This window comes from Acartia tonsa, chromosome 2 (genome assembly GCF_053477335.1).
Source record: "Acartia tonsa isolate MP-2025a chromosome 2, ASM5347733v1, whole genome shotgun sequence".
In the NCBI taxonomy this organism is placed as follows: domain Eukaryota; kingdom Metazoa; phylum Arthropoda; class Copepoda; order Calanoida; family Acartiidae; genus Acartia; species Acartia tonsa.
The window spans coordinates 19,299,252-19,326,289 of record NC_137261.1 but is presented as its reverse complement, the minus strand read 5'-3'; the positions used below and the strand labels follow the sequence as shown (position 1 = coordinate 19,326,289).

Sequence of the window (27,038 nt, the reverse complement as noted above, 5' to 3'; positions counted from 1 at the left end):
AACATCCATGAAAGCGCAGCTCCAAAACCGTGACTATTTTAAAGCAGAATAAGGATGACAACCTCTATCCATGACATTCATGAAAGTAAAGTGAAGATTTAGAATGGTTGGACAAATGAAAATTAACACATGTAGAGTGTCTGGAGATTAGAAATTTAAAAGTATAACAAAAATTGTATGTAAATTTGTTGAATATTTGCTTAAATACAGATTACTGTTAAGAACATACAAACATTTTAGGACTTTTTGTCTCTTTTTAATAAATGTAAAGAGGCGTTTTATTATGGCTTCAGGGGAATGACTAAATAAATGTAAAAACCCCTTCAGCACACCTCTGTTTACATTTTTGTTATCAAACAGAAGTTGGGGATTAGTGTTTGTCCTCCTGCAGAATATAGAATGTAATTGATATTTAGAATTAGTTGGATACTCCTTGTCCCTGGCAACTTTATTATCCGCCCTCATCATCTTTTCATGTTTCAGGTATGTGAATCATTTGTTTAAAGCAAAGGTCAAGAAACCTTCCAATGCTTTTTCCAACATGGCAATAAAACCGATTAATATCCGCTGGATTAGAACCGGTTCTCATTAATTCTTAAAATCATGTATAGTATCATATTACAGACAATATTAAAATAAAAATCATAAAATAATTACCAGTAATGTTTTCACGGGCCTGCAGCCCTGGGGGCTAAAAACTGTTAATTTTAATATCCGCGAAAAGCTGTCTAATATACGATGCGATAAATAACTATTATATTTCTTTTATAGTTTATGCTTGAAATTACTTTTGAAACTTCATTTTATTTAATTTTGTTTGTCGAACATTTTTTTTGCATTGATGTTTATTTAAATTTATTTTGAAAAGCAAAAATAAACAATATCTAATTTTTTATTTTAGAACATTGAGAACACAGGAGAAGAAAATTCATTTTAACTTATATTTGGCTATGCTTTTACAGGTAATATAATTTCCAGTATGGCTTCGAAACCGGGCCTAAATTTTTTTTAATTTCATTATCCACATAAATCTGTCTATAATTAGATGCGATAATAGTTATTTCTTTCATCGTATTATAAACGGATATAGAATGTACAATTATAAGATTAAAACCAGTTTTTATATTCGAAGAAAGCTGGATATAATACAATGCTAGACATAGTTTTTTCGTATGGATGAGAACCAGTTCCTATCCACCGCATTCGAATGAATACGAGAAATAACAATTATTTTACAAGACATGAGAAGTTCAGCAAATTACAGACCAACAAACTATTTAAAGTTGTAGCTACGCTACAAGAAATTAACTTGTGTCTATTAGGAAGGGAGGGGACATTGGGATGTTTATTACACTAGTCCCCAAAGTCTTATTCTTTGGCTTGAGAACCTTGGGGACTTTTATTGAATTTTAATTTGATTGGTTCATTTAGTGGTCAAACGTTTTAACCAATAATTCTAATTCTATTGTAGGTATCCATCCGCATGTTATTATACCTGGATGAAAGGTTGATGACCGCCTGGAGTGCTGCCGACAGGATGACCGGTGATCTCAATAGTTGGAGAGGCTTTTCTGAAACGGTAAGTGGTACAAGGATGATAAATTTGAGAAAATGAGAAAACGCAAGGGATCTTAAGGGATGGGATAATGGACGATAAATTAATGTAACTCCAAATTATGATAAACAATAGTACTTCTTATTAAGAAAAAAAAGAGTAACGGTGAAAAAGTTTGGATACTTATCTATAATCAAAAACTCTCCCAAAAAAGCTTTTGAGTTAACGAATGGCAGAACAAAGTAATAAACTTTGGGGACAATAAAATTTACCCTCTATCTCTGTAAATCATATTGCTATCTCTGGTCTTCACCCAAAATTAAACAAAATAATGCATCTTCTAAAATAATATTCCCAAAAGGATAAAATATATAAAAAAAATTCTTGGAAATGTTTTTGTGACAAAATGGCATAATGTAAATATTTATTAAAAATCACTCAAACTCTTGAGAAGATTCAATTTAAGATTCTTAGTAAAACTACAGCGCTGAAAGGAAAACACAATTTTGAACCATTTGTTATCATTTTGTAAAAGTAACTGGATGTCTGTCAGTGTGTACCGAAGGATCTCGCTAATAGCTAAACCACAATGTAGCTTTTCATAGGTCCTTTTGCTTTTTAAAATAAAATTAAAAATAAAGACACCCAATTCCCCCCCCCCCCAAAAAAAAATGACCCTCCACAAATATTCATTTTTCCTTTTTCCTCTTAAATTTAAGGGTCCAATTCAACTCACCCTCTCACCAATTTGAGTGCCCTAGAGAGCCTCTAGGAGCTACTAGTATGTAATGAAAATGTAAAGTTATATTTTTGTGGTTTGAAATTTGAAGTAGTAAAAATTTTTTCTGTAGCCAAAGACCATAGAAAAATTTAGTCTGAATATGTTTGGCTTGTCGTCCAGATGAGGTTTACCTAACCCATGGTTTTTGGCTGTTGTTCATAAAAAGTGAAGTGAGTGCAGCTTGCTTATGATAATTTCTTTCATATTTCATGTAATTCTTGAATATCAGCATTCTAATTTTGAAAATTCATCGACAAACCAAATTAGGATATTTTTTTCATATGAATGATTACAAACCATACTACTTGTTCCTTTATCCCTACTATGATGTTCAATATTTCAAATAACTACCCCAATATATTCTACTGAATTTCTATATAACCCTCTTGTCCATATAACTTTCTTGTCCACTTGGTAAATTACATAAAATATATAAAACTAATTGCTAAGCCCTTAGCATCAAGGGGCTCTGTATTCTCAGAATTAAAAAAAATATCATAAAACTATACAAATACTTGAATTTACAAATAATAGGTTTAAATCATCCTGGGAGATGGATAAAGCTTCACTTATAAGAAGAACTAAATCAATTATGCAAAAATAACATAAAATTCCATATCTTTCTGAGCTAGTTTTATCTATTGTTGTATAATGGTCTTTGGACTGTTTATTAGACTAGTCACCAAAATCTTAAAATAATGTTTTCGTTGGCTTAACAACCTTGGTAATTTAATTGAATTTTGATTGGTTGGTTCAATAAGTTGAGTGTCCAAACGTTTCAACCATTACAGAAGAGGTAATTTTGTGTATCATCCTTGGAATTAATTGTACATCAATTTATCGGCCATTGTCCTATACCTTTAGATCCCTTGATTTACCTAATTCAATATTATTATTCAATATGACGTCTCACTCACACATAACTAATAAAGAGTGATATTATAGAGCAGTTTCTCTACACAGAGCTGTGATGGCTGCTGATGGATTCATGGGATAAGGCAATGACCGAAAAATTGATGTACATACCTAATTATGATACACAAATTACCCCTTCTGTAGATTACAATTAGTGATTGAAACGTTTTGACACTCAACCTAATAAACCAACCAATCAAAATTAATAAAAAGTCCCCAATGTTGTAAAGCCAACCATTAAGAAAACGTTATTATAAAACTTTGGGGACTAGTGTATTAAACAGCCCAATGTCCCCTCCCTCATTGATAATACTGATACTACCTCTAGGAACGAGGCTGTCGTCCAAGAAACCGTAACGCCAGGTCCAGCTCCCAACTAGGCGGATAAAGATATCCGAACCTAAGTGGGCTCTAAAATCTCCCAGCTTAACTTTTAATTTGGAGAGATTTTGGAGGGGGGTAATTTTATTTATGGAGCGATTACTCTTGGAAGGATGTTGCTACCCTCCATAAAAATTGTTATTAATCTTCCTTGAACCTATTAGAAGCTTCCCTGTAAAGGATAACCATTTTATCTTAATATAAAATTGATTTTTAACTGAAAGATCTTACATATTTCCCCTAACAACAGGCTACGATTATTACGGATGTTGTTATCCTTGTTTTCTAAAATATATTTTGGAATTTGCTCTTTCTATTTTCTGTGAATAGAGAGTGTTTTATATTAAGATTAGGATTTGAGATATGCTTCCGGGAAAAGAACAAAATAGACAACGATTTAAGATAAGATTTTAAACAGTTTTTCCTCAAAGGGCCTTGTTAACCCTTAACATAACCCCCATCCTTATCTTTAAATAATTGGAAATATGGGGGTTGGGAGAGAAGTTTTTTTCTTGTTTTTTTGTAACTCTATGTCTGGTTAGATTAGATTATAATGGATACTGGGTAGCCCCGCAGGGGAAGGCGTACTGCAGGTGTAGGGTTAGTTATAGGAAAAAACTACCCGCCCTTATTTTGATTTATTTAAATAATATGCTTGAAAACCGGTTCTAATCCACCATTTTTTTTGTAATAAAGGGAGAGGTCATTTTCTAGTAAATCCCGTAAAGGTGTGTGTTATAAGGCCTAAAAATAGTAGTAGAACGATAAGGTGCTCTAGATATATGTATTCCCTATTGAATAGAACAATAGGGAAATTTTTTTTTTTTTTTTGATAACCGTACCTGGATTATCTAAAAAAAATACGAAATTTCTATCAAACGCTTTGTTTGGCTCAAACTGACAAAAATTAAAAAAAAATATAATTATAATAATAATGTTTTCTATAGGTACAAGGTAAAGGTTAAGAACAATCTATACCATTAAACAAAGGAAGAAGTCATTCTTTACAGGTTGATTTATTATAATTATATTTTTTTTTATTTGTGTCAGTTTGAGCCAAACAAAGCGTTTGATAGAAATTTCAGATATTCCAGGTACAGTTATCAAAAAAAAAAAAAAAATTTCTTCCCTATTGTTCTATTCAATAGGAAATACAAATATATAGAGCACCTTATCGTTCTACTACTATTTTTAGGCCTTATAACACACACCTTTACGGGATTTACTAGAAAATGACCTCTCCCTTTGTCCTAAATATATTGAAATGAAAATGAGGATAGAATATTTTATCTAGAACAGTTTTTCACCTACTTTATTAATTTTTCCCAAATATTTTAATATTTAAAATCTAAAAATCTTTTATTAGTCAAAACAAGAATGTTTTTTAACAAAAAAATACTATTGGAATAAAATAAATCCATTTATGATACTTTTCTACAAATATTAGAAAGAAGTAATAGTAAAAGATTTTCCATTATAGCTTCAAAACCAATTAAAGTACGTTGGATTAGAACCAGTTCTCAGTCATAATAAAAAATCATGTATGGTATCGCATTACAGACAACATTCTTCAAAAAAAAGAATAACAAAACTAGTTTTTATTCTTATAATTTTTCATTTTAATAATCGCGGAAAGTTGTCTATAAAAACATAAATGTCTATTTTACTTACGAATTTCTTAAGAGGGAAAATTCCCCCCCCCCCCATTTTCAATTTCCTGGACCCATAATTAGCTTTACTGTAAAGAAGAACCATATCGGTTCAGGGGTTAGCGAGATCCTTCGCTACAGACAAAAAAGTGCTCTCTACTTTATATTATAGAATATAAAATTTACTACTTGGATGACAAAACAAACTGCTTACAAGTTTACATCAAATTTCTTCACTCAAGATGTTTCTTTCTTCCTTTATTGTTCTAAGAAGTCAATTTGTTTTCAATGGGAAAGATATTGTGCAATGTAATTTGATATAATTATTTCATTCAGTTTGTTTGTCTTTTACTTTATCTAATAAAGTTAAATTTGATTGTCAAAACGAGTTGGTATCAAACTTTTTATTGCAAAATAGCTTCATTAATATAACTTTTTGAGAAACCAAAACTAAAACTTTTTATTATAAACTAGTAGTCTCGCCCCCAGCATCTTGGGCTATTCGATTGTGTACGAATGGAATGGAATGTACAATGAAAATTTTAAAAGAATCTCAATGCTAATATTAGAAATTTTGAAATTAAACTACGTGGCCTAGAAACAAAATTATAAGCTTATTTTTGCCATAAATTTCGGTTGTCAGTAACTAATTATATTTTTACAATAAAAATACCCATTTTTAAAGTCAAAATCATTAAAAAAAATAAGTATAACTTGCGTTGTACCGAGTGTACTGTAGCCAATCAGAAGGCTGAATCAGCTAAGCAACCAATCACAGCTGATCTTGTTTTAGTTTTATCCTTTGTTTCCGCTATGATTTTCGTTCACAAATGCAATTTAAATCGAATTTTTTTCATAGATTTTGACTATGAAATGTGGTGTTTTTATTGTAAATATGTAATCAGTTACCGGCAATCTAAATTTCTGACAAAGATAAGGTTATATTTTATGTCTAGGCAACGTAATTTAATGTTATTTTGAAATGCTTAGAACTTTTTTGTTATTGAAGCTGAAGGCTTTAAATTTGGGGTTTTGGGGCTACTTGTGGCAGTCTTTCAGTAGTTAAAGCGTGGTCTTTCTTGCAGGCGTCCTTTAAGGACAAAATTTCGCATCTATTATACAATTCATCCAACATGTCATACTTTCAGAATGGATTGTGCCATTTGATGATTGTTTTGCTCGAATATTCCAAAACCGGAATGTTTCACTGGATGTTCATTGAGGTAAGAATTGTGTATCACATCCGCCAGTTGTCAGGTTAGAACTTAGCCGGCGATTACACTAAAATCCCATGTGAACTAAATGTACTTGAGGCGTGGGGAAAGGTTTAATTCGAAGATCCACTTATTATTTTGTTTTAAAAAGAAAATTTTAAATAAAAAGATTTGAGGGAGGCATTTTTTTTTCTAGGGGCTATTTCTCTTGGAGGAGTGGTGGAACTCACCCCCCAAAATAGTTTTAAACTTTTCCCATAAATAATCAGTTAGCGAGATCCTTCTGTACAGACACAAACACCGACACAAAGATACACTGAGACCCTGTTACTTCATTATAATGAATAATATCTTGTTTAGTTAGTTATAACTTTGTTTTGGAAGTGAAATGTTACAACCAGCAGAAATAAGCTGGATGCAAAAATGTCAAAATGTATAAACCACTGCCAAAAAAAACCAACGAAAATAACTGTCAAAAAAAGTCTAACAAAGGCATTTATGCATCATTTTATATCTAGTAGCGTAAGTACATTCAAATTCCATCAAAGCATAATCAACATAAACATTTGACAAAATATGTTTAGTATTTCAGCTGGTTGTAAAATTTCCATGTACCCCTTTGTTTACGGTTTATATATGTAAAGTTTAAAATTAATGTAGAGATTAAACAAACTTTGCTAAGACAGAGGTTTTTATAGGGAGGGAGATGATAATGGCTATAACATCTTTTTCCCCCAATCATACCACACATCTACTGAAGGAAAAATTTAGCACTGGATAATATGATATTTATTTTACTTCCCTTATCATATCAATGTAATTCGGAGCAAATCTTTAAATTAGTAATCCTAAAATTAATTAATTTCTAGGGAAATACTTCAAAGTAGAGCGATAACACCTAATAAAGTCAAATAATTTGAAAATTTCTGTTAATCAGTAATGATTCGCAATAACATCAAGCAAACAATATTTAATTTTTAAACAAAATCACTCAACTTATAGAAACAATTTAAGTGATACAGGTATCGTACTTTAGTAATAAGACAAAGAACGATAAATTGATATAAACTCAGAATTATTACTCTTTATATACATTTAAAATATTTGTAGAAAGGTTTAGACACTTCTGCATCAATATTGGTCTGAAATTCTCAAATTTTTATATCAATGCATTAGTGATTGTATTGTATACAAGCCTAATTTCCCTTACTCCCTGAAGAAAATTTACGGTTAGCCTGAAAATCTACCCCATCTAATTACAGAGAAGCTACTTAAATAGAGAATGAAATATTTGTACAACATATGACTTCTTATGATCTCTTCTGCTTTATATCTCACTTTGTCCGTTTGTCAATATATGTTCATTTTGTGCTTCGCTACTTATGGACATGGCCTTTTCTAAATAATCACTATGTGGTTACCTAACAGCATTATCTTTGTCTTATACAGACCTAACAAAGTATGCATTATAATTTCTTACTTACTAGCGGCTACGCCCAAAGAGGCCTCTAGTGGGTCCTTGAGGGTAGACCCCCACCCATTTCAATTTTAAAGTAAAAAAAGAAGTTTTGTGGGGATGGAGTCATTTTTTCTAGGGGAGATTTCTCTTGGGAGGGTGGAAGTATCCTCTCCCAAAGTAGTTTTAAACTTCCCAGCACCTATGAGAAGCTACCCTGTAAAGAAGAACTATATCGGTTCAGTGGTTAGCGAGATCCTTTGATACACAAAGACATACAAAGATCTCTATACTTCATTATTAAAAGCGAATCTTTTCTGTATTCAGGTTACAAGCTATAAAAGTGTAATAATTATATTAACGTCAATTTTGATTGAGAAAATCTTAAGAAATTTTACAAACTAACATCGTAATTTTGTTTGAAATAAAAGGGGTCTCTGAGATTGTTCATGTAAGTTTTTTCAAATATTTTGGTTTTTAACCTTTGTTTCAATGGATGTTGTTATCCTTGTTATTATTGTATTCATGATATGGTAAATATAAAAAGCATTATTCTTAAGCTGAAAAGTACTGGCAATGAATATTTTTTTGGCCTCAAAGTAAGAATAGACAGCCGCCTTATTTTTTTGCTGTTTGTTTGCAGATGGTTTACTTTAGCAAAAAATTTGATTATGCGGTTGTGGCTACGCCTAAACAGTCGCTAAAATGGCGGTTTTTAGATTTAAATATGACAGCTGTGTTTTTTGGTACCTACACGAAAAAATGAGCGAGTAGGCACAGGCAGCAGCTTTATAGAAAGTACTAGAAAAAAAGCTGGCTGATTTTTATGTTTTTTCTACTAAATTTCTTAGAATGTATGTGAAAACTGAGAATGGCTGAAAACTTTGCGGCCTTAATGCGGCTGCAGTTGACTCGCCCTGCCTAAAAGTACTGGCAATGTACCCAGAAACTTGTCAATGATCACTGAATAACCTTAACAACAAAAGCATAAAAAAAAGAAAATATGATGCTAAATAGTCATAGGGTTGTAGCGATTTTTAAAAATATTTTTTAATACTTCTAACGTAAAAAGACTTTTTAACTAATTAAGTAATCGTCTATTTAAAAAAAATGATTCATTTTTTAAGGTAAACAATATATATAAATATATTTATGTATAAAATCAACTTTCTATAATTTATCAAAAATCAATTTTTGTTTAATTTTCCTCTTTAGTGACAAGGTTTTTCTATTTATAACTACATATCCATATGTATGCACAAAATAATGAAATATCCGTATGAAGCTTAATAATGGATAACAGTTTGATATCATCACATCCTTTGCATTTGTATCTAATATCTAGGGAGGGAGGGGCATTGGTCTCTAAATTATACATACTCCCAAAATTTCATGAGTATGCTCTCTAATTCTTTTAATTAGAAACTTTGGAGACTATTTTTAAACCTTTATTAGATAGTACAAAATATAAGCGTTCAAACTTTTCAACCAACAAAGTAAGTTGTAGAGGAGCTATTCAGTGATGAAAAAAAAGGGAAAGAGAAATAATAATATGCACCTTTTTTTGTATCATGACAGACAGACGGACTGAAAAAAGTACACTGGATGCTTTTTAAAGAAGGGGAATTTCACAACATCAGCAGATTTTTTTTCATCAGCAGACTATCTTAACTAGTAGCCTAGAAACTCACATTATTATTAAATATGGACCAATAGTCCTGATCTTTAAAAATTCCTGGGTTAAATATTTATTTAAAAGTAACAGGATGTTTGTGAAGAATAGTGAAAGAAAGTTTCTATCAATTTTTGGTAGGTTATCTCAAACCTCCGAAAAGAAATATCCCCTCAGAAAAATGATAATTTTAAAACTAAAATTATTAGTGGAGGTTCGATTTCCCCCTCAAATTTTCCTCTAATACCCCAAGAGACCTCTAAAGGCATAGCTGCTATTACATGAGCTTCAATCTTGTTGTTCAAACTAAAACACGACTAACAATCCATATCTGAAAACTTATTCAATACGAGAAATTATGCATGATTGAATAAACATTAAACATACACGAAAACATTTTGATATTCTTTTTCTGTGACGCGACCAATCATTGTGACAAACTAGAGGCCAAGTTTTCCTATATCATACAGATACAGTTGTATCATGCTGCGAGTTACTTTTATACAACAACAAGGATGAAAACATTCATAAAAGCGAATCTCTGAAACAAGGGGACAAACGAACATTAACACTTGTGAAGTGTCAAAACTAAATAAGCAGAATATTAAGCATAAGTCTAAACAAAATTGTAAGTAAATTTGATGAAAACTTCTTAAGTACAGTATACTGTTTATAGAGATGCTTTGCTTATAACATTGTTCCTTAGGAATCAGTATTCCAAAAAGCAGAATAGTATAATTATAACATACAAAAATTTGTACCTAATTGTTTAAGAAATCATCATGTAAAGTTTAAACTCGATAGGACAATTCTAACCTGTTTGAATTTTTGAAAAGGTCTAACTATCCCCGAAGTACATTAAATTTAAATATTTCACTTCATTCTTTCCTTCTGGTAACTAGTTGATATTGGGTTAAGGAACATCCAACAGACAACCAACCTTTTGATTGCACGACCTTTGTCTAGAATTCCTAAATGTTCATGGTAATGAGTTGCGCCCGTTTATGAGCCAAGGCATTCCCATTCTCTTACTATTAGTGTCCAAGCCAGACATATCAGCAGTAGTTATAGAAACTATAAGCAACCAAATAATTATGGAGAAGATATTGTCTATTTTCCTAATATAAAAATATAAATCTATTTTCTGTGTTTCAGGGAATTCATTTGCACAATATTCTGGTCGTCAATGTTTTTCTTTCCAACTCAAACAGGTAGATTTTTCTTATTAGGGGTGTGCACAGAGTTTTGCAGCACATTTTTATTTTACATTTAGTAAGATGTAATTAAATAACTTTATCATAATGTAAAACTGTTGGAATGTTTTTCAGTTTGTCTGTAACAAATTATATCCTAACCATTGGACTCATAGGTCTAAGAATTGATTTTATGATTTGGTTATAGCTTTTTTAATGGTTTTTACCTTTTTTTTTTGAAGGTCAACGAAATTTAACCACACATCCCCCTAATTTTTTCGTGTTTGAAAAGTTTTGTTATATTATGAATGTTTTTTGGTTTTGTTAAGGTCATTACTTTTATTAGATCAAATTGTAAGGAAAAGGACTGCTTTAGTTCTTTTTTTTATATTTCGTTTAAAATAAATTTTTGTTTCAGAAACCAACATTTTTATCTGTTTGTTGGCTGGATTCTACCCCTGCTTTCAACATTTATATGGGCAATAGTCTCATATTTTACTATTGAAAGCCAGTAAGTTTTTTTTCTACTTTTTTAAATTGACATGGTAAAATATAAATCTACATAAATAAGCCTAAAAGTAAATAAGGACATTCAAGCTTTATTTAATAAAGGGAGGTAAAAATCCCATTTTGGGTGAAGGATGGGAATGGTGCCTTCTGAAAAAAAAGAATTTACGAACCTAGTAATAGTGTCTAACTTTTTATCTTTGTGACGTAACAAAAATCGAAGGATGAGAGGGGAGGTGGGAAAGGAAACCTCTAAAAAAGAGATGGATTTTTGTTATGTCACAAAGATAAAATTACTATTACTGGGTTCAGAATTTACCTGTGGGTTCAAATGAGAAACAAAGAAACATTCTAGGAAGTGGCTTTAGAGAATTCCTTTATCACATTTAAATAACTAAAACACTGCCACTGTACCTAACTGAGGTTAAATAAGGTGGATGCAAGTAGCTGCGGCTGATTTTAGCTGAGAATTGCTGCGGCAGAGAGAAGCTGCGGCTGATTGTGTTTGAAAATGGCTGCGACTGAGGGTGGCTAATTTGAGTTAGGGTGTGTAAGTTTAAGGTGACTAGATAGGCTTATTTGGTGGCTTACATAGCCGCTCGTCTGATGGTGGCTGAGGCTATCAAGTTAAGTCTAAAACTAATTTAAGATATAATTATGATTATCTCAATCTTAATTCAATAATTTCTAAACATGCAATAATCATAACCATCGTTATACATTGCAAAAGTAAATTTATGTCTAATACCAAATATTTAAAGAATATATATTTCCTGTCACCCAGCAAATTTTTTTATCGGTTTTCCGTCAAACCAACGAAAAACCAACGAAACCAAAAGTGTATGTAGACCAACAACTTGGGGAAAAATGCTAACAACAAATTTGAAGAAAAATTGCGAAGTCTCAAAAATTAAGCAATTTATGCTATAAAATTTAAAATAAAAGATGAATTAAAAGAATGAGTCAATTATATATAAGCTGTTAAGAATTAAATTTCAAAACCTGCACTGCACTAAAATTTATTTGTGTAATCATCCCTCAATTCTTACAAGCAATATAAAATTAAGGAAGAAAGTATTGTAAATTAATTTAATCGCCATTGTCTTTGCCATCCTGTAAAAGCATGCAATGTAAATTAGACCAATTTAAAGAGTAGCTTTGAAACTAGATATGTGTAACTTCGTCAGATTAAAAATTTATAAATTGATCAAAATATGTACAGTGTTTTTTTTTATGAGAACTTTTTTGAAAGCAATTTTACCCCACTTATAGTTATCAGAATTTAATGATTAATGGCTTATTTTCTTTGTTTTTTAAGGCAATTAATAGAACAACAACAAAAATAACTAATGAACCTAAATTATAAATTTTTGATTAATAAAGTTTTTAAACTTTTACTGAACTCTGGGAGATATTAGTTTAATGTTGGATATCTTAGTTGTACTTTTTATCTTTTTTAATTATCAAAACTATTTACTTCTTTTTTGCAAATATCACACCTTTTTGTATTTTTGATGCAAAAAATTTACTTTTCAGAAATTCCTGATTGAACTAATAAATCCTTATAATAAAGTAACAGGATCTCCGTCTGTTCGTCCGTACCAAAGGATCTCACTAAACGCTAAACCGACATGGTTCTCGTTTAAAGGGTAGCTTATTATAGGTCCTAAAAGGTTTATAATTATTTTGGGGGTGGGTACCAACACCCTCCCAAGAGAAATTGTAAAAAAAACCTAAAAAGTTATAACTTACCCCATCTAGCATCCAGAATTTTTCTTTTTTTTGTAAACAGCTGATCTTAACAAAGATTGAAAAGAAAACATTTTACGTGCCTCTAGAGCCCTCATTATCAAATAAATTAAAATTTCCTTGCATCTCTTTTCATGAATGTTGTCATCCATGTTTTCTAGAGGGAACCAGCTTCTAATTTATCTTTCACAGAGTTGTTAACTAAATTTTTAAGTAGTCATACAATACAAATGACTAATTATAGACCAATACACAGACCAAATTACCACTTGCAGGCCAGTAAATTTTAATTTATCAATGATAGGCCAGTATGACGTCATTGTTTTATGGCACTATAAAAAGCTTCAATTTTTGTTTAAGTTGTTGGTATGGGTATAACCATGAGAGCTATTTTTGGATTCAAGAAGGACCAAGGCTTTTTATTATTGTGGTAAGATTTTAGTAGTTATGCTACTCTATAATTGAAAATGTACTTCTGTCAGCTATGCAAGAAGGACCCAGGCTTTTTAATATTGTGGTAAGATTTTAGTAGTTATGCTACTCTATAATTGAAAATGTACTTCTGTCAGCTATGCAAGAAGGACCAAGGCTTTTTATTATTGTGGTAAGATTTTAGTAGTGATGCTACTCTATAATGGAAAATGTACTTTTGTTAGCTATGTTTAAGGAACAATGATTTGCTCAGGTGCTATTCAAGATAAAAACTCTATTTGTTTTGCTGTTCTTACTTTTCATCCTTGTTTAATGACTATTCCACTTTGCAACTCACTAATATTCGTGAAGATTCTCTAAAAGATTTTCTATTGGTCTGTATGTCTTGGTTATGAACTTACTAGAGACGGCACCATTATGAATGTGTAAATTTTATTTGTAGCTACTCTGCATGTAATGGTAGGTAGGTCGACTTAGATAAAAAAGTAATAATGGACTTATTAAAAATCTGCTTTTTTGTGCACATAAGAAAAGAAATAATAACATTTTACTTAAAATTGTTTCTATTTTTTAATCGTTTTATATTTTTTAATCATAATTACTTAATTTAATAAACTTTTGTAAAGTTTTATATAATTATGAAACTAACAATGATGACAACATCCATAAGTAGCGAAGCACCAAAAATTCATGGACAAAATGAATTATAAAGAAGACGTTCAGATGATAAATGTACAAAAAATCTTAGAATCTTCACAAAAAAATCAGACGTCCAACTTCAATAGCGGCTGAGAAAATCGTGTTTGACAGACAGTGAATAACAGAGCAGCTTCGCTACTAACAAGTACGCACTAGTACAAGAGAATTATCTGCATTGTGTAAAATTTATCAAACATAAAATGACATTTTATTTAAGTATGGCGCAGTTTATGAAAAGGTGTGCAATATTATTCACTGCAACTATCCCCCCCCCCCTAACAGAACTATGAACTCTGGCCGCGGCGCCCGGCCCCCTAGCCTGCCTAGCCGCAGCACTCGGCACCTTGCATGCCTAGCCGCAAAATTTAAAAAAAATATTTCTAAGAGGAAAACGCCCAACTAATACAATGCAAAAGCTGTCTAAATAATAATTCAACTGTTGGCCAAGAGGACATTTTCATTCGAATCATACTTTTTGTATTACCCCGCTTTTCTTGTGATTTAAATTTCATCAATCTTATAAACAATTGTACTTGGTTAGAGTAAAAAAATATAGAAATTCTAGAACCCAAATTGCATGTTTAAGAACCTTAATATATTAAACTTTTAAAAATGTGAAAGTTTTAATCTTTAGTGAGAAATTGTATGAAATAAAGTGTTGTGCTGATCAAAGGATAATTTTAGTTGAAACAAAGTTTAATAAATTTTTGCACAAATGTAATCAAAACATGTACTTTAAAAAGGGGTAAAACACTTTTAAAAGAAGAATGAAATATTTTTTTTTGTAGCGAAACTGCTGTATGTTACTACTTGTTACACGAGGGGAAACTAAAAATGAGAAGCTTTTGCTCACATAACTTAAGAATAGAAGCCTTCAAAAAAAGATAATTCATATATAACTAAATTACATGAATAATCACGCACAAAAAAAGCTAAAAAATCTAGAAAACATAATATTAAATCTTAGAAAAGCTTAAATTTGTAGGAAAAAATCATGTAAAGATTAGAAATTATAATTGTTATTCTTTGATAATCCAAATTTATGTGATTTTAGTTTAATCTTGTGTTCCTGGTGAACATACTGAGAATGTTGCTGGCAAGACGAGAATCTAGTACTTCACCCAGCTCCAGTTTTGTCAGGTAAACATTCAGCTCCAGTTTTGTCAGGTAAACACTCAGCTTCCATTTTGTCAGGTAAACACCTAGATCCAGTTTTGTTAGGTAAACACCTAGTTCCAGTTTTGTGAAGTAATATACAGCTTCAGTATTATTAGGTAAACACCTATCTCTATTTTGTCAATTAAACACCTAGCTCCAGTTTTGTTCGGTAAACACCCAGCTTCCATTTTTTCAGGTAAACACTCAGCTTCCATTTTGTCAGGTTGACACCCAGCTTCAGTTTTGTCAGGTAAACACCCAGCTTCCATTTTGTCAGGTTTACACCCAGCTTCAGTTTTGTCAGGTAAATACCCAGCTTCAGTTTTGTCAGGTAAACTCCCAGCTTTAATTTTGTCAGGTCAACACCTAGCGTCAGTTTTGTCAGGAAAACACCCAGCTCAAGTATTGTCAGTTAAATACCAAGTTCCAGTTTTGTCAGGTAAACAAACAGCTTCAGTTTTGTCAGGTAAAGAATTGTTAAATAAACATACTGTGCATATGATTAGCAGGATAGGAATGCAGCACTTTACCAAGCTTCATTTATTTTAGATTGATTTTGCTTATTGGCTATAACTATTTTTGTATATTAAGTTATATTGTTCTATACTTAAAACTATTTTACTTAACATTCTATAAAATATTTAGTTGTTGTAATATAAATAATAAATATTCTGCTGACAATATAGGGGATTTATTTCTATTATTCTGGCAATTTTTCTTAATATTAAATAATTCTTTTGTATTCAATAATATTAAAGGATATAAGTGTCAGAAAAAGTTTTGAAATTACACAAAAAATGCTGTCATCGGTACTATTTTCTGTTATATAATTAAAATAGCCTTTAGAATAACTAGATGCGAAGGGATGGAAATTCTCCTCTCCCCAGAAAAAATAGTATGATATAATCAGTAGGAATACTCCAATAAAGGCAAAGCCGGATCAGATGAGCGGTTTAATCTCAACTACAGACGGACGGACAGACATCGTTCTACATGATAATTTGCTTACTCCTTTCTTTCTGACGTATCACATAATATTATTTGTACATTTTGTTGTGAAATATATTTTATTAAAAATGTTTTGATAACATACAATTTTTCGTTTTTAGTATCTAAGCATTCAAACTAATGGTTTCACCCCTAGCCTCTAGACGTTAAAGTCTTTATTTACTACTGTAAAATTTTTGAAATACCAAACAAATTTTCAAAACAAATTTCTAACCAATTTATTAGAAGATGATTGAAGTCCCTCCAAAGATTATGACGTCATACGATAGAATAACCAATAAGGATAGAATAAATTTTACCATTGGTCAATTACTGTGTATACTAGCCTCTCATTGGCTATTCTATCGTGTGACGTCATAATCTGTGGAGGGACTTTAATCATCTTCATTTATTATTATTGAAATATTTAGGACAAGTATAAAGATAGCTTTGGTTTTGCAGCCCTTGCTTGGAATATCAAATTTTCTTCAAATTATTGACAGTCCTTATGATGTAAGTATCCTTTATAATTATGTATTAGGTTTTATGTTTGATTTCAGTTTCATAATCCAGGGAGAAATTGTGTTTTTAGATGGGTTCGCTGGTGGATCAATTAAAATTTGATGAACATAATTGAGATTTTTTGGCGGTTGAGAGTGGTGAACACAGAGTGTGGCTGTGGCTTAGGGCGGTTGATTTTTCTACAAGTCGCGGCACTAAGGTTTTATATGAGCTGTTTAATTGAGTATTACAGCAGTTGCAGCTGCTAAAACTCGCTTAATCAGGTAACTGAGGCTTAGTCGGGCTGAGACAAATGGGGCTAGGGTTAGCTGATGATTTTGTTGGCTGAATTTGAATGTGCGTGTACCTTAAATTTTTTTATTTTTTATTAAGTATCATATATTTTAAAGTAAAAGGTAGTCTGTGATAAAATTTTCGTACTAGATAAATTTTTATATAAACACACTTAACCCTTAACGGTCGGGGGGGGGGGGGGGGGGGGCGTTGAACGCCCCTCCATCCGGTTTTTTCTATCTCATTTTCTGTGTGTGAAAGATAAAGAGCCCAAAATGCTTGACTTTTTAAGTATGGGTATGACACATAACTGAGAGTTAGAATTTTTTGAATATCTCCATCCTGGCGGGCACAGGATGCCAGCAAACCTGGCAGGGTCATCCAGGTAAAGAGCAAAAATATTTTATCATACCAAAATACTAAAAAATCCTCTAGTAGTACATCCTTATATAAAATACAGTTGTTCAAGTCACTTTCAGGTTCCAGGTATGATCCTGCAGGTCCTGATCCTCCAGGTCTCCAGAAATCTTTAAAATGCTCCTGTGGCCGTAATTTTTGACTTAGAGACTTCAAATTTAAAACTTAAGCTTTTCTTACATGTCTACATAACGTATTAAAATTTCATGAAGATCTGCCGCCGTTTTCCCGCCGACCGCCGACTGCGGCGGCTGGCAGCTGCCAAGTACAGCTGCGGCCGCTGAAACTTATATTTGATATTTCTAATGTAAAATTTACATAAAAATAAACATTTTCTGGGAAAAAAATTTTCTTCTAGCTTCAAAAATAAGAAGGTTACAGCCGTTTGAAATTTTTAAGTAAAAAAAGACCTAAAAACAAAGGTTGTTAAATAAAAGGGTGAAGGAAGCGAAAATTGACTTAGACTTATAAAAGGTCGGAAATTCATTATCAAACCATGGACTTGCATAAAAAAATTTAGCCCTTTAGCTCTAATAGGAACTGAGATAATAAGGGGGGCGTTGAACCCCCCCCCCCGACCGATTGAGGTGCGGCAAGGGGCCCGACTGTAAGGGGTTTGTATCGGAACGCAATCCTAGCCGTTCTCGATATCTTAATCTCAAGCCCTCCGAATGACCAACATGTGAAGTTTACAAATGTGTATTTATTACCATGAAAACAGTGAATCTAAAACAAAAATATAAAAATTAATTACATAATATTAATGGTTTATTATTCTTGTAAGATCGAGGTTGCGTGATTTCAATTTAATTAAAAATATAAAATTTCTAAAAAACTTTAAATTGGCACGAAACATATTAAATAGCATCAGAAATTGATAATTTTAGATTCAAATGATCAATAAAATTAAGGAAAATATTCGTATGTCAAAAGTTAGCAGTTAAATGGTCTATTTGTTGAAAAATTAATGTTTTAAATTTCTTCGTAAAAATATACCATACTACACTTATTATTAAGAATTAAAGATAAATTCTTACCACATTATGATGTCAAACTAAGCAGAAGGCTTATTTGAGATATTCCACACATCAGAGCACATGTATATTCAAGCAATACATTATTTTCAATCACGTAGCTCTTCACGTGGGACTAATCAAAGGATAAGTGCGCGTTTCTTTTGTCCGTTTACAAGCCACGCGCCGCGCGGAGATAGTTAGGAATGCCGCGTAACACACTCATTCTCTAGGAAATTTGGTGTAAGGAAACAGGGATTAATGGGTTCGAACTTGCCAGGGAATACAAGAAAAACATACCGAAACACACCCGTCTATTCACTGGGAATCGAACACAATACCTCATCTTTGCAATATGCGTGCAGACAGTGTCCACGAAATCACAATCTCACAACACATAAACAACAAGAGTTTAAAATGTTATGGCCATAAGGCCTAAAATTAATTAGGGTAACTCGCGAATACCACAATAACTCAAACCGAGTCCACTACCACATAAGGATAGGAATAAGGAATGGGAAAAGCATTCAACATTCATGAATTGCACATTTACCACTCACACATCTCATTATATCATGGCCTCATAATCTCAATAAAATTAAAATTACAGACCATGTAATTGCGAATACATGAATTAATAATCAATAGTACCTAAACTTCAATTAGGCACCTACATAATAAAATAGGTAAATGATTTTTAAACTAAAAATCGCATCGATAATTAAATAATCAACTCAAACTTTTTTCATCAAAAGAAAGAAAGATTAAATAATGACATTTTTTCTACTAAATCTTTTTGCTAGAAAAGAAAAGTAAAATTTCATAAAAAACTTCTCAATAATTAGCATTGTTTCCAGCGGAAAAATACTCGGGCTTACATCTAAACATTTTTAAGATAAGATAGGTAAGATCCTTAAATCTAACATGTTTTAATAAAATAGATACTTAAATCTAAATAAATATGACCATAAAATCATCAAACATCGGAAAATTAAAATTTCATAATTTTAAATCTTCGTGAATCAAAATTGCGTAAAATAAAATTGCAATTGAAATATGCAAATTAAATTACCAAAATAAACAAAAGCTCAATATAAGAAAAGAACTTTAAAATGCTGAATCTGCAATTTCTCTTTAGGTACATCAGTTCAAAGGTAAATAGTAATAATTTTAATATGCATGTTATATTAAATTATTTATGTGATTATAATAAATCATAAAGAAATATTTAAATGATGTAAAACTCTCATTTTGTTAACTTCTTATCATATCAAATTTCAATCCAACAAGGATAAAAATGTTTATATCTGTGCAGGTACCTAGGAAATTTTCCGCGAAAAAAAATCCCTGGTCCCGAAAAGACTTAAATCATTGAAAAAACTTGCGTAAACGTATAAAAAACTTAAGTTTACATTTCAAATGAAAAAATCTTGCATCGATCTGAAAGTTTAAACGAAATTGTATCAAAATTTGCGTTACTTATAAATCTTAAGAAATGGTTAATTTCTTTTTACAAAAAATAAATACATTGAAGCAGTATTTTAATATATACGATAAAAATGAAGGTAGAGTTAATTTAAAATATGCATAGTTTATATTAAATTAATTCTGTGGCATTCAGATAAAATAATAATCAATATTTTAATAATACCATACATTGCGTTCGTTATTATAAATGCTTAAACATGAACGAAAAATATATACTTAGGAAAATAATTGCTAAAGTATTTTCTCAAGGTTTAAAATTGTCCGAAACCGCTAGGTACGTATATTACTACGAATCTCTGCTCTCGGAATAAAAAAAATCTTTACGCGTGGATTAATAGGAATCCCAGCTCCCGGAGTGAACAAAAAAAACTTTTGTACATGAATTGTTAAGAATCTCTGCCTCCGGAATGAAAGAAAATCTTTGATTTGCTTACAAATTTAAACAAATATCTTGATTTTTTGTGATAATCTTTTAAAATAATAACGAGGAATATCTTAAACATTATCATAATAATATTACATGTTGTGTTCTTTACTTTAATGCATTATTTCATATGAGAATCTGAGAAATAACATTTTTTAAGTAAACGTGAACCATAAAAAAACTAGAAAAATAATTTGTAAAAAAAATCTATTTTTCTCAATTTAAAATCTGCAAAATCATTTGGTATTTAATATACACGAACTTTTGCTTTTCAAAATCATACTTAAAGAAACAAAATCTTTTTAAAATCTGCTTTAAAAGTCTAAACAGTTTTGTAGAATTTTTGTGCTTAGGTATGAACAATAAAATTAGTTGAATAATGAATACTTATTCTTTACAGAACCGATTGAGGTTCCTTTCACAAGCTCAACATAAAACTTGCAATATTTTTTCTTTAAAGATCATTGTCACATAAATAGTTTATGTTGTGGATTAGATATGTGTGGTTTGAAAAATTTCAATGACTTTCTGGCGGCAACACCCGCCATATTTCCAACCGCCATTTGCAGGCCTCTTACCCTGCGTCGGGCGGCCAGCTTGGCAGCAACCAAGTCGATTCTTGATTCATAACACCACCAGGGCACGTAATAAAAGTGTGGCTGTCATAAAACTTAGAATCATCTACTAGCTTTTGTCCGGCCGGAACCGAAACTCCCGTCGGCTCTTGTCCGGCCGAGACCGAATTTCTTATCGGCTCTTGCCCAGCTGGAACCGAAACTCCCGTCGGCTCTTGTCCAGCTGGAACCAAAACTCTGATCGGCTCTTGTCCAGCCGGAACCGAAACTCCCGTCGGCTCTTGTCCGGCTGGAACCGAATCATTCAGCGGCTCAACACCCGCCGTAACAAAGTTATCAACGACTACAGTATCGTTACCAATATCATCAGGAATAACTGCAGCACAACTAACATCATTATCAATATTAGCCACGGCAACACCCGCCGTAGCCATGTTGTCAACGGCTGCGGCACTAGCAGAACCAAAAGGTTCATCAGCCGCGTTAAAAGCAGAACCAACAGGTTCAATAATAGCATCACAAGCAGCACCAACAGTCGGCTGCGGCTGAACATCTGAGCAGACAACATACCTACTCTTTGCTAAACCATTAGCACTAACAGCAAAATATCCAGATCCAAACAGGCTGGAGTAAAGCATGGTTTCTCCTACTGAACGTTCAGAGTAGGGAAACATCGATGGGTGCAGGTGCCCTACGAGCAAATCAACCTGCCCATTAACCAAAGTAAAATCTTCAGGTTTCATATCAAACAAAACAGCTGCCTCCACAGGATTTATGGAGCAGATCGCCTCTTTTGGACCAATGAGAGGCACTACCACAGGTTCTAATATGTGATAATTCTTGTGTCGATCAATTAAACATAGCTTGACCGTCGGGAGACGTTTAACTTCACCGTCAGCTAGAGAAATTCTTGCTGAACGTCCAGTAAAAGGTAACTGAAGTTTATTAACAAGTGACTGGGTTACCATTGTGGTAGTTAAACCAGTGTCCCACATAGCGTTCACTGGGACCTTCTGGCGATTAATGTCAACGACGTCTAATTGTTGTAACATTAACATTAGGTTCGCCTCAGGGGAAGTATGTACTTCATAGACGGCGGCAGCCATATCAACACTCTCATGCAAAAGGTTGTTATGGGCCTGACCACAATTGTCCACTTTGCAGCCGCCTATTACATCTGCCTTCGGGCAATCCACAGATTTATGCCCTTTTTGCAAACAAATCCAACAGCATCCAGCACTCTCCACAATACTCTTCCTGTCTGACACTGACAGGTCATGAAATTTTGGGCACTTGTAAAGTAAGTGCATGTCATCACAGCCATTAACAAAACATGACTGCTTCATCTTAGATTTACCAGGTTTACCTACGGCGGTAGCGGCTGTCGCAGGGTTACCTTTCTTCTTAGAGGGGGTGTCCATATCAGTCGAACACCTCATTAAAATGGCGCCACGCTGTTCTTCAATAATCTTTAACAGCTTTGGGACGTTTGGGACATCCATCGAGCCCAATGATAAATTGAGCTTATCTTGAAAATTACGTGGCAACTTCTTGGATAACATCTCAAGAAGTATCACGGTCAACCACTGGCTGGTGGTGACCTCATCATCTTCATCATCTTTAGTCAGCTGCTCCAGCTGGCTAACTGCTCCGCCAAACTCTGCTAACACAGTCACAATCTGGTTGGAGTCCGACGGTTTAGACTTCTTCTCCCATTGGTTGAAAAGGCAGAGCATCTGACGTGTTTTGGACTTAAAACGTGCGTCAAGGTAGGCCCACTGAGATTCATGCGATTGAATCTGAATTAACTGGAGTCTCAGCTCTTTATTTTTACAGACCTTTTCACTGCTTAACAATAACTGTAAATACGACGGGTCTTGTCCTACAGTAAGCTTTTTAAAAGTGTCTTTAAAACTTACATAGGAAGCTTCCAGGCCGTCGAAAGATGGAAGAAGACGTTCGTCGACACGATTCATATATCCTGGCGTGAACATAGAACCGGCGACGAACTGTGGTGTGCCAAACGGTGACACAAATGGCGATGCTGTCGAGGCACCCGCCGTCGTCGTGGGTGGCTTCACAGGTTCAAGCTTAACCTCAGCCAGACGTTTCATCAAAGCAGACAAAGTGTTTATAATTGCATCAGGCAAGGGAAAGTATGGCCCTTTAATAACTTTCACAATCTTCAAACATCGATCATAAAGTTCAGCCTGGTGGTTAGGCAAATTATCACCAACAACATCAACAACACTTTGAATGTCACTAAGCTCTTCTATAGCATCAAGAGCGTCTTTCAAGGCACTATAGTCTTTTTGTACAGTAACTATATCAGAATAAATGTCACTAAACTCATCAAGCTCTTGGATTCTCAAACCAAGCTTGCTAAAACCGACCATGATGCTGTCAAATGTCTCGAACTTGTCATGGACAAGGATTGATTCCTTAGTGAGATGTCTAACATTAAGTTCTGAAGTATCACTGACCAACTTCATCACTCTATTTAGCTCACTGGTTAGGGCATCAACGGCTGGACGCAGCCGCTTACTCAACTGTTCACCTTTATTCTTTTTAGGACCCATAATTGTCACTAAAGTTAACTGTACTGATTATGACTATAATAATAATGTGTGGTAAGGTATCACAACCAACACATTCACAAAACTTCACAGAATGTTCTTAGCTGCATCTGTTCTGTCTTGTTTTCATTGTATCGGAACGCAATCCTAGCCGTTCTCGATATCTTAATCTCAAGCCCTCCGAATGACCAACATGTGAAGTTTACAAATGTGTATTTATTACCATGAAAACAGTGAATCTAAAACAAAAATATAAAAATTAATTACATAATATTAATGGTTTATTATTCTTGTAAGATCGAGGTTGCGTGATTTCAATTTAATTAAAAATATAAAATTTCTAAAAAACTTTAAATTGGCACGAAACATATTAAATAGCATCAGAAATTGATAATTTTAGATTCAAATGATCAATAAAATTAAGGAAAATATTCGTATGTCAAAAGTTAGCAGTTAAATGGTCTATTTGTTGAAAAATTAATGTTTTAAATTTCTTCGTAAAAATATACCATACTACACTTATTATTAAGAATTAAAGATAAATTCTTACCACATTATGATGTCAAACTAAGCAGAAGGCTTATTTGAGATATTCCACACATCAGAGCACATGTATATTCAAGCAATACATTATTTTCAATCACGTAGCTCTTCACGTGGGACTAATCAAAGGATAAGTGCGCGTTTCTTTTGTCCGTTTACAAGCCACGCGCCGCGCGGAGATAGTTAGGAATGCCGCGTAACACACTCATTCTCTAGGAAATTTGGTGTAAGGAAACAGGGATTAATGGGTTCGAACTTGCCAGGGAATACAAGAAAAACATACCGAAACAGGGTTAAATAAGTACTTAAATGTTCTTTAAAATATTGAATATTTAAAAATATATCTTTTTTGAGAAGATTTAACAATTTCAAATATCAAACATAAAATACTTTAGTTGTGTTATGTTAAGAAGCAACTCTATAAGTTTCAATGTTGGTTGGTCTCTATGTCCAAAATGCAATTGCAAAAGATATTATTGAATACAGAAACAGAAAAAAAAAATCTAACACATTGACATATTTGTATTCTGTATAGAATTTACATCAAGAAGTTGTTTAAACAAATAATGCAGCATTTAAATATTAGCTTAAAAACGATTCTTACTTCATCGCCATTGTTTTATTACAAATTTAATGGTAAATTTTATTTTAGAGGTATTTTTTATATAGATTTTAACAGTTATTATTACTAATTGAACTTCCATATGAAAAAGTTATGTCCGTAAGTTGGTTCATACAGAGGATGGTCTAGGGAAAGTACTAAAAACATCTGTAAATACAGTAATATTTTAAATATAATATTCAATGACTTTCTGGCAATACTATTCAAAAATACTTTTTGTTCCGTTGACATTCTGTGAACTTATAACTGCCACGGTACTTATAGTGAAAAATGAACTTGTTTTGTATTTTAGGCAGGTGTGGTCTACTTTACCTTTTGGTCATTTACAACAAGCTTGCTGGCATCATTTCAAGGTTTCTTTGTGGCTCTATTCTACTGCATTCTTAATAGAGATGTAAGTCACTTTTTATTCCGTGTCTACGCTGTAGACTTGGAAAAATAAACTTTAAAGTTCTTCTCAAACAAAACTAAAACAACAATTCTATAGAATTTCAAGTGTAGAATAATTAATTAAATACCCCTTTATATAAGGACTGTTATTATATTATATAAGGATAATGTATTTCTTTCTTTTTTCATCTTGTTATTACCGTATGCAGTCTTTTAAAAAGTGAAGCATCTCTATAATCAAGTTCTAAAAAAGTAAATATGTCTTTAAAGAACATTTTGTATTTAAGCAGTTTTGTAAAAAATTTACTTTCAATTTTAGTTAGACTCATACATTCATATTATGCTAATTCAGTTCTGACACTTTACAAGTATCAATGTTTTTTTGTCCTACCGTTCCAGAGCTTCGTTTTTGTGGATGTTGTCATCCTTGATTAAATATAAATTTATCAGAATCATTATGTTATTATTATTATTAATTCAATTATACTTTCAGGTACATAAACTGGTGAGTTTTGCAAAATTATATTTTTCAATTCATGTAAACTAAAGATAAAGAGAGGGAGGGAGAGAGAGAGAAAGAAAAAGAGAGGGAGGGAGAGAGAGAGAAAGAAAAAGAGAGAGAAAGAGAGTGTGAGAGAGAGAGAGAGAGCTCTTCTGTCAATGGTATGTGGATATTATATCACACATGATGAACACTTTTATCAATAAATGCCAATGTCAAAAAATACATCAATACAACTGAAAATTTATAAAATTTTATTATATTTACAAAAAGAGAGATAGAGAGTAAAAAAGAATTTAAAACTTCTTAAAAACTTTTATTGTTTTACAATTATGGAAAATTTATTAAGTTTGAGAGTATGTTCAAGCTACAGTATAGGCGCAGACAAAATTTAAATTCTATTCGTGGCAGCAGTCTTAGAAGTTTAAAAACAAGGTAAAAATATCCAAGGATACGTAACTGCAAAATAAAAATATATGTAATAAGAGAAAGTTAAAAAGTATAGACAAAATTAAAATTATACTTTCTGAAGAATCAGAACCAAAAAAGTCAAAACTATAAAAAGTGATGTTTTTATTAACACTGCAGGGTAGAAAAATATTTTATTTTCACGTTTTTTCTCATTCTAATCTTCATAATCTATTTTCAATCTATTTTCAAAACTTTAAAAAGCATTGAAAATTTCCTGATATAAAATTGCAAATTTACGTTTGTTTTCAATCTCTAAAAATCCATAACAAAAGTTATTCCGTTTTAAAAATTAAGGAAAAATATTTTCAAGAATCATTCCCCTGTCCATACTGGCACTTAAATTCAAAAATCTTGTTTTCCAATTTTCCATAGTTTTATTGACTGAATCTAAAATTGTGAACCAGGGCTCAATCAAAAATGTAAAGCCATTACAACATAAATTATACAGCCAATTAATAGAAATAATCAAAAATAGATTTTTTGCTATTTAGCGTTCGAAAAGTTGTTGTAAGCTGGGCTCGGCAGCCGCCTGTAAGCAACAGGAAAATCAACTTTTAAAATTTCAAAAATAAGCTGAAAGTCTAAACCTAACTCAAATATAACAATCCCTCTTTTCCAAAATATTAAAAGCATCCAAACGCTTAGTCGTGCCTGCCGAGCTCTAGTTGTAGGTCTTTATTTATTGCATTTAGTAAAAAAGACTACCAAAAGGTATTCTATCAATGGTATTGTTTTTGTACCTAGGTAATACCATCAACTTATTTAGAATCGAAAAACCGTATTGAGCTAAACATTTACAAAATCAATAAAAGGGTCATGTTTTTCGCGTATTTTCCGTAAAATTTTGTGTTAGCGTTTATTCAAATGCGCTTAT

At 32.2% G+C, this 27,038-nt stretch overlaps 1 protein-coding gene across 1 annotated transcript; it reads left to right on the top strand.

The window, feature by feature from the left end:
* Positions 1–413: 413 nt before the first annotated feature.
* Positions 414–25,243, top strand: LOC145312313 (PDF receptor-like). The gene is made up of 10 exons (XM_080151557.1): positions 414–483; positions 902–962; positions 1,472–1,579; positions 6,430–6,504; positions 10,779–10,834; positions 11,235–11,327; positions 13,433–13,502; positions 15,258–15,343; positions 16,780–16,861; positions 25,094–25,243. Exons 2-10 carry the CDS (start codon positions 951–953, stop codon positions 25,241–25,243), a joined length of 732 nt encoding a protein of 243 aa, XP_080007683.1. The 5' UTR covers positions 414–483; positions 902–950.
* The last annotated feature ends 1,795 nt before the right edge of the window (positions 25,244–27,038 follow it).

Coding starts and splice junctions, on each gene's coding strand:
- LOC145312313 (XM_080151557.1), top strand. Junction 10,835..11,234: donor TTTCTTTCCAACTCAAACAG/GTAGATTTTTCT, acceptor TTTTTGTTTCAG/AAACCAACATTTTTATCTGT. Junction 16,862..25,093: donor TTATTGACAGTCCTTATGAT/GTAAGTATCCTT, acceptor TTTGTATTTTAG/GCAGGTGTGGTCTACTTTAC.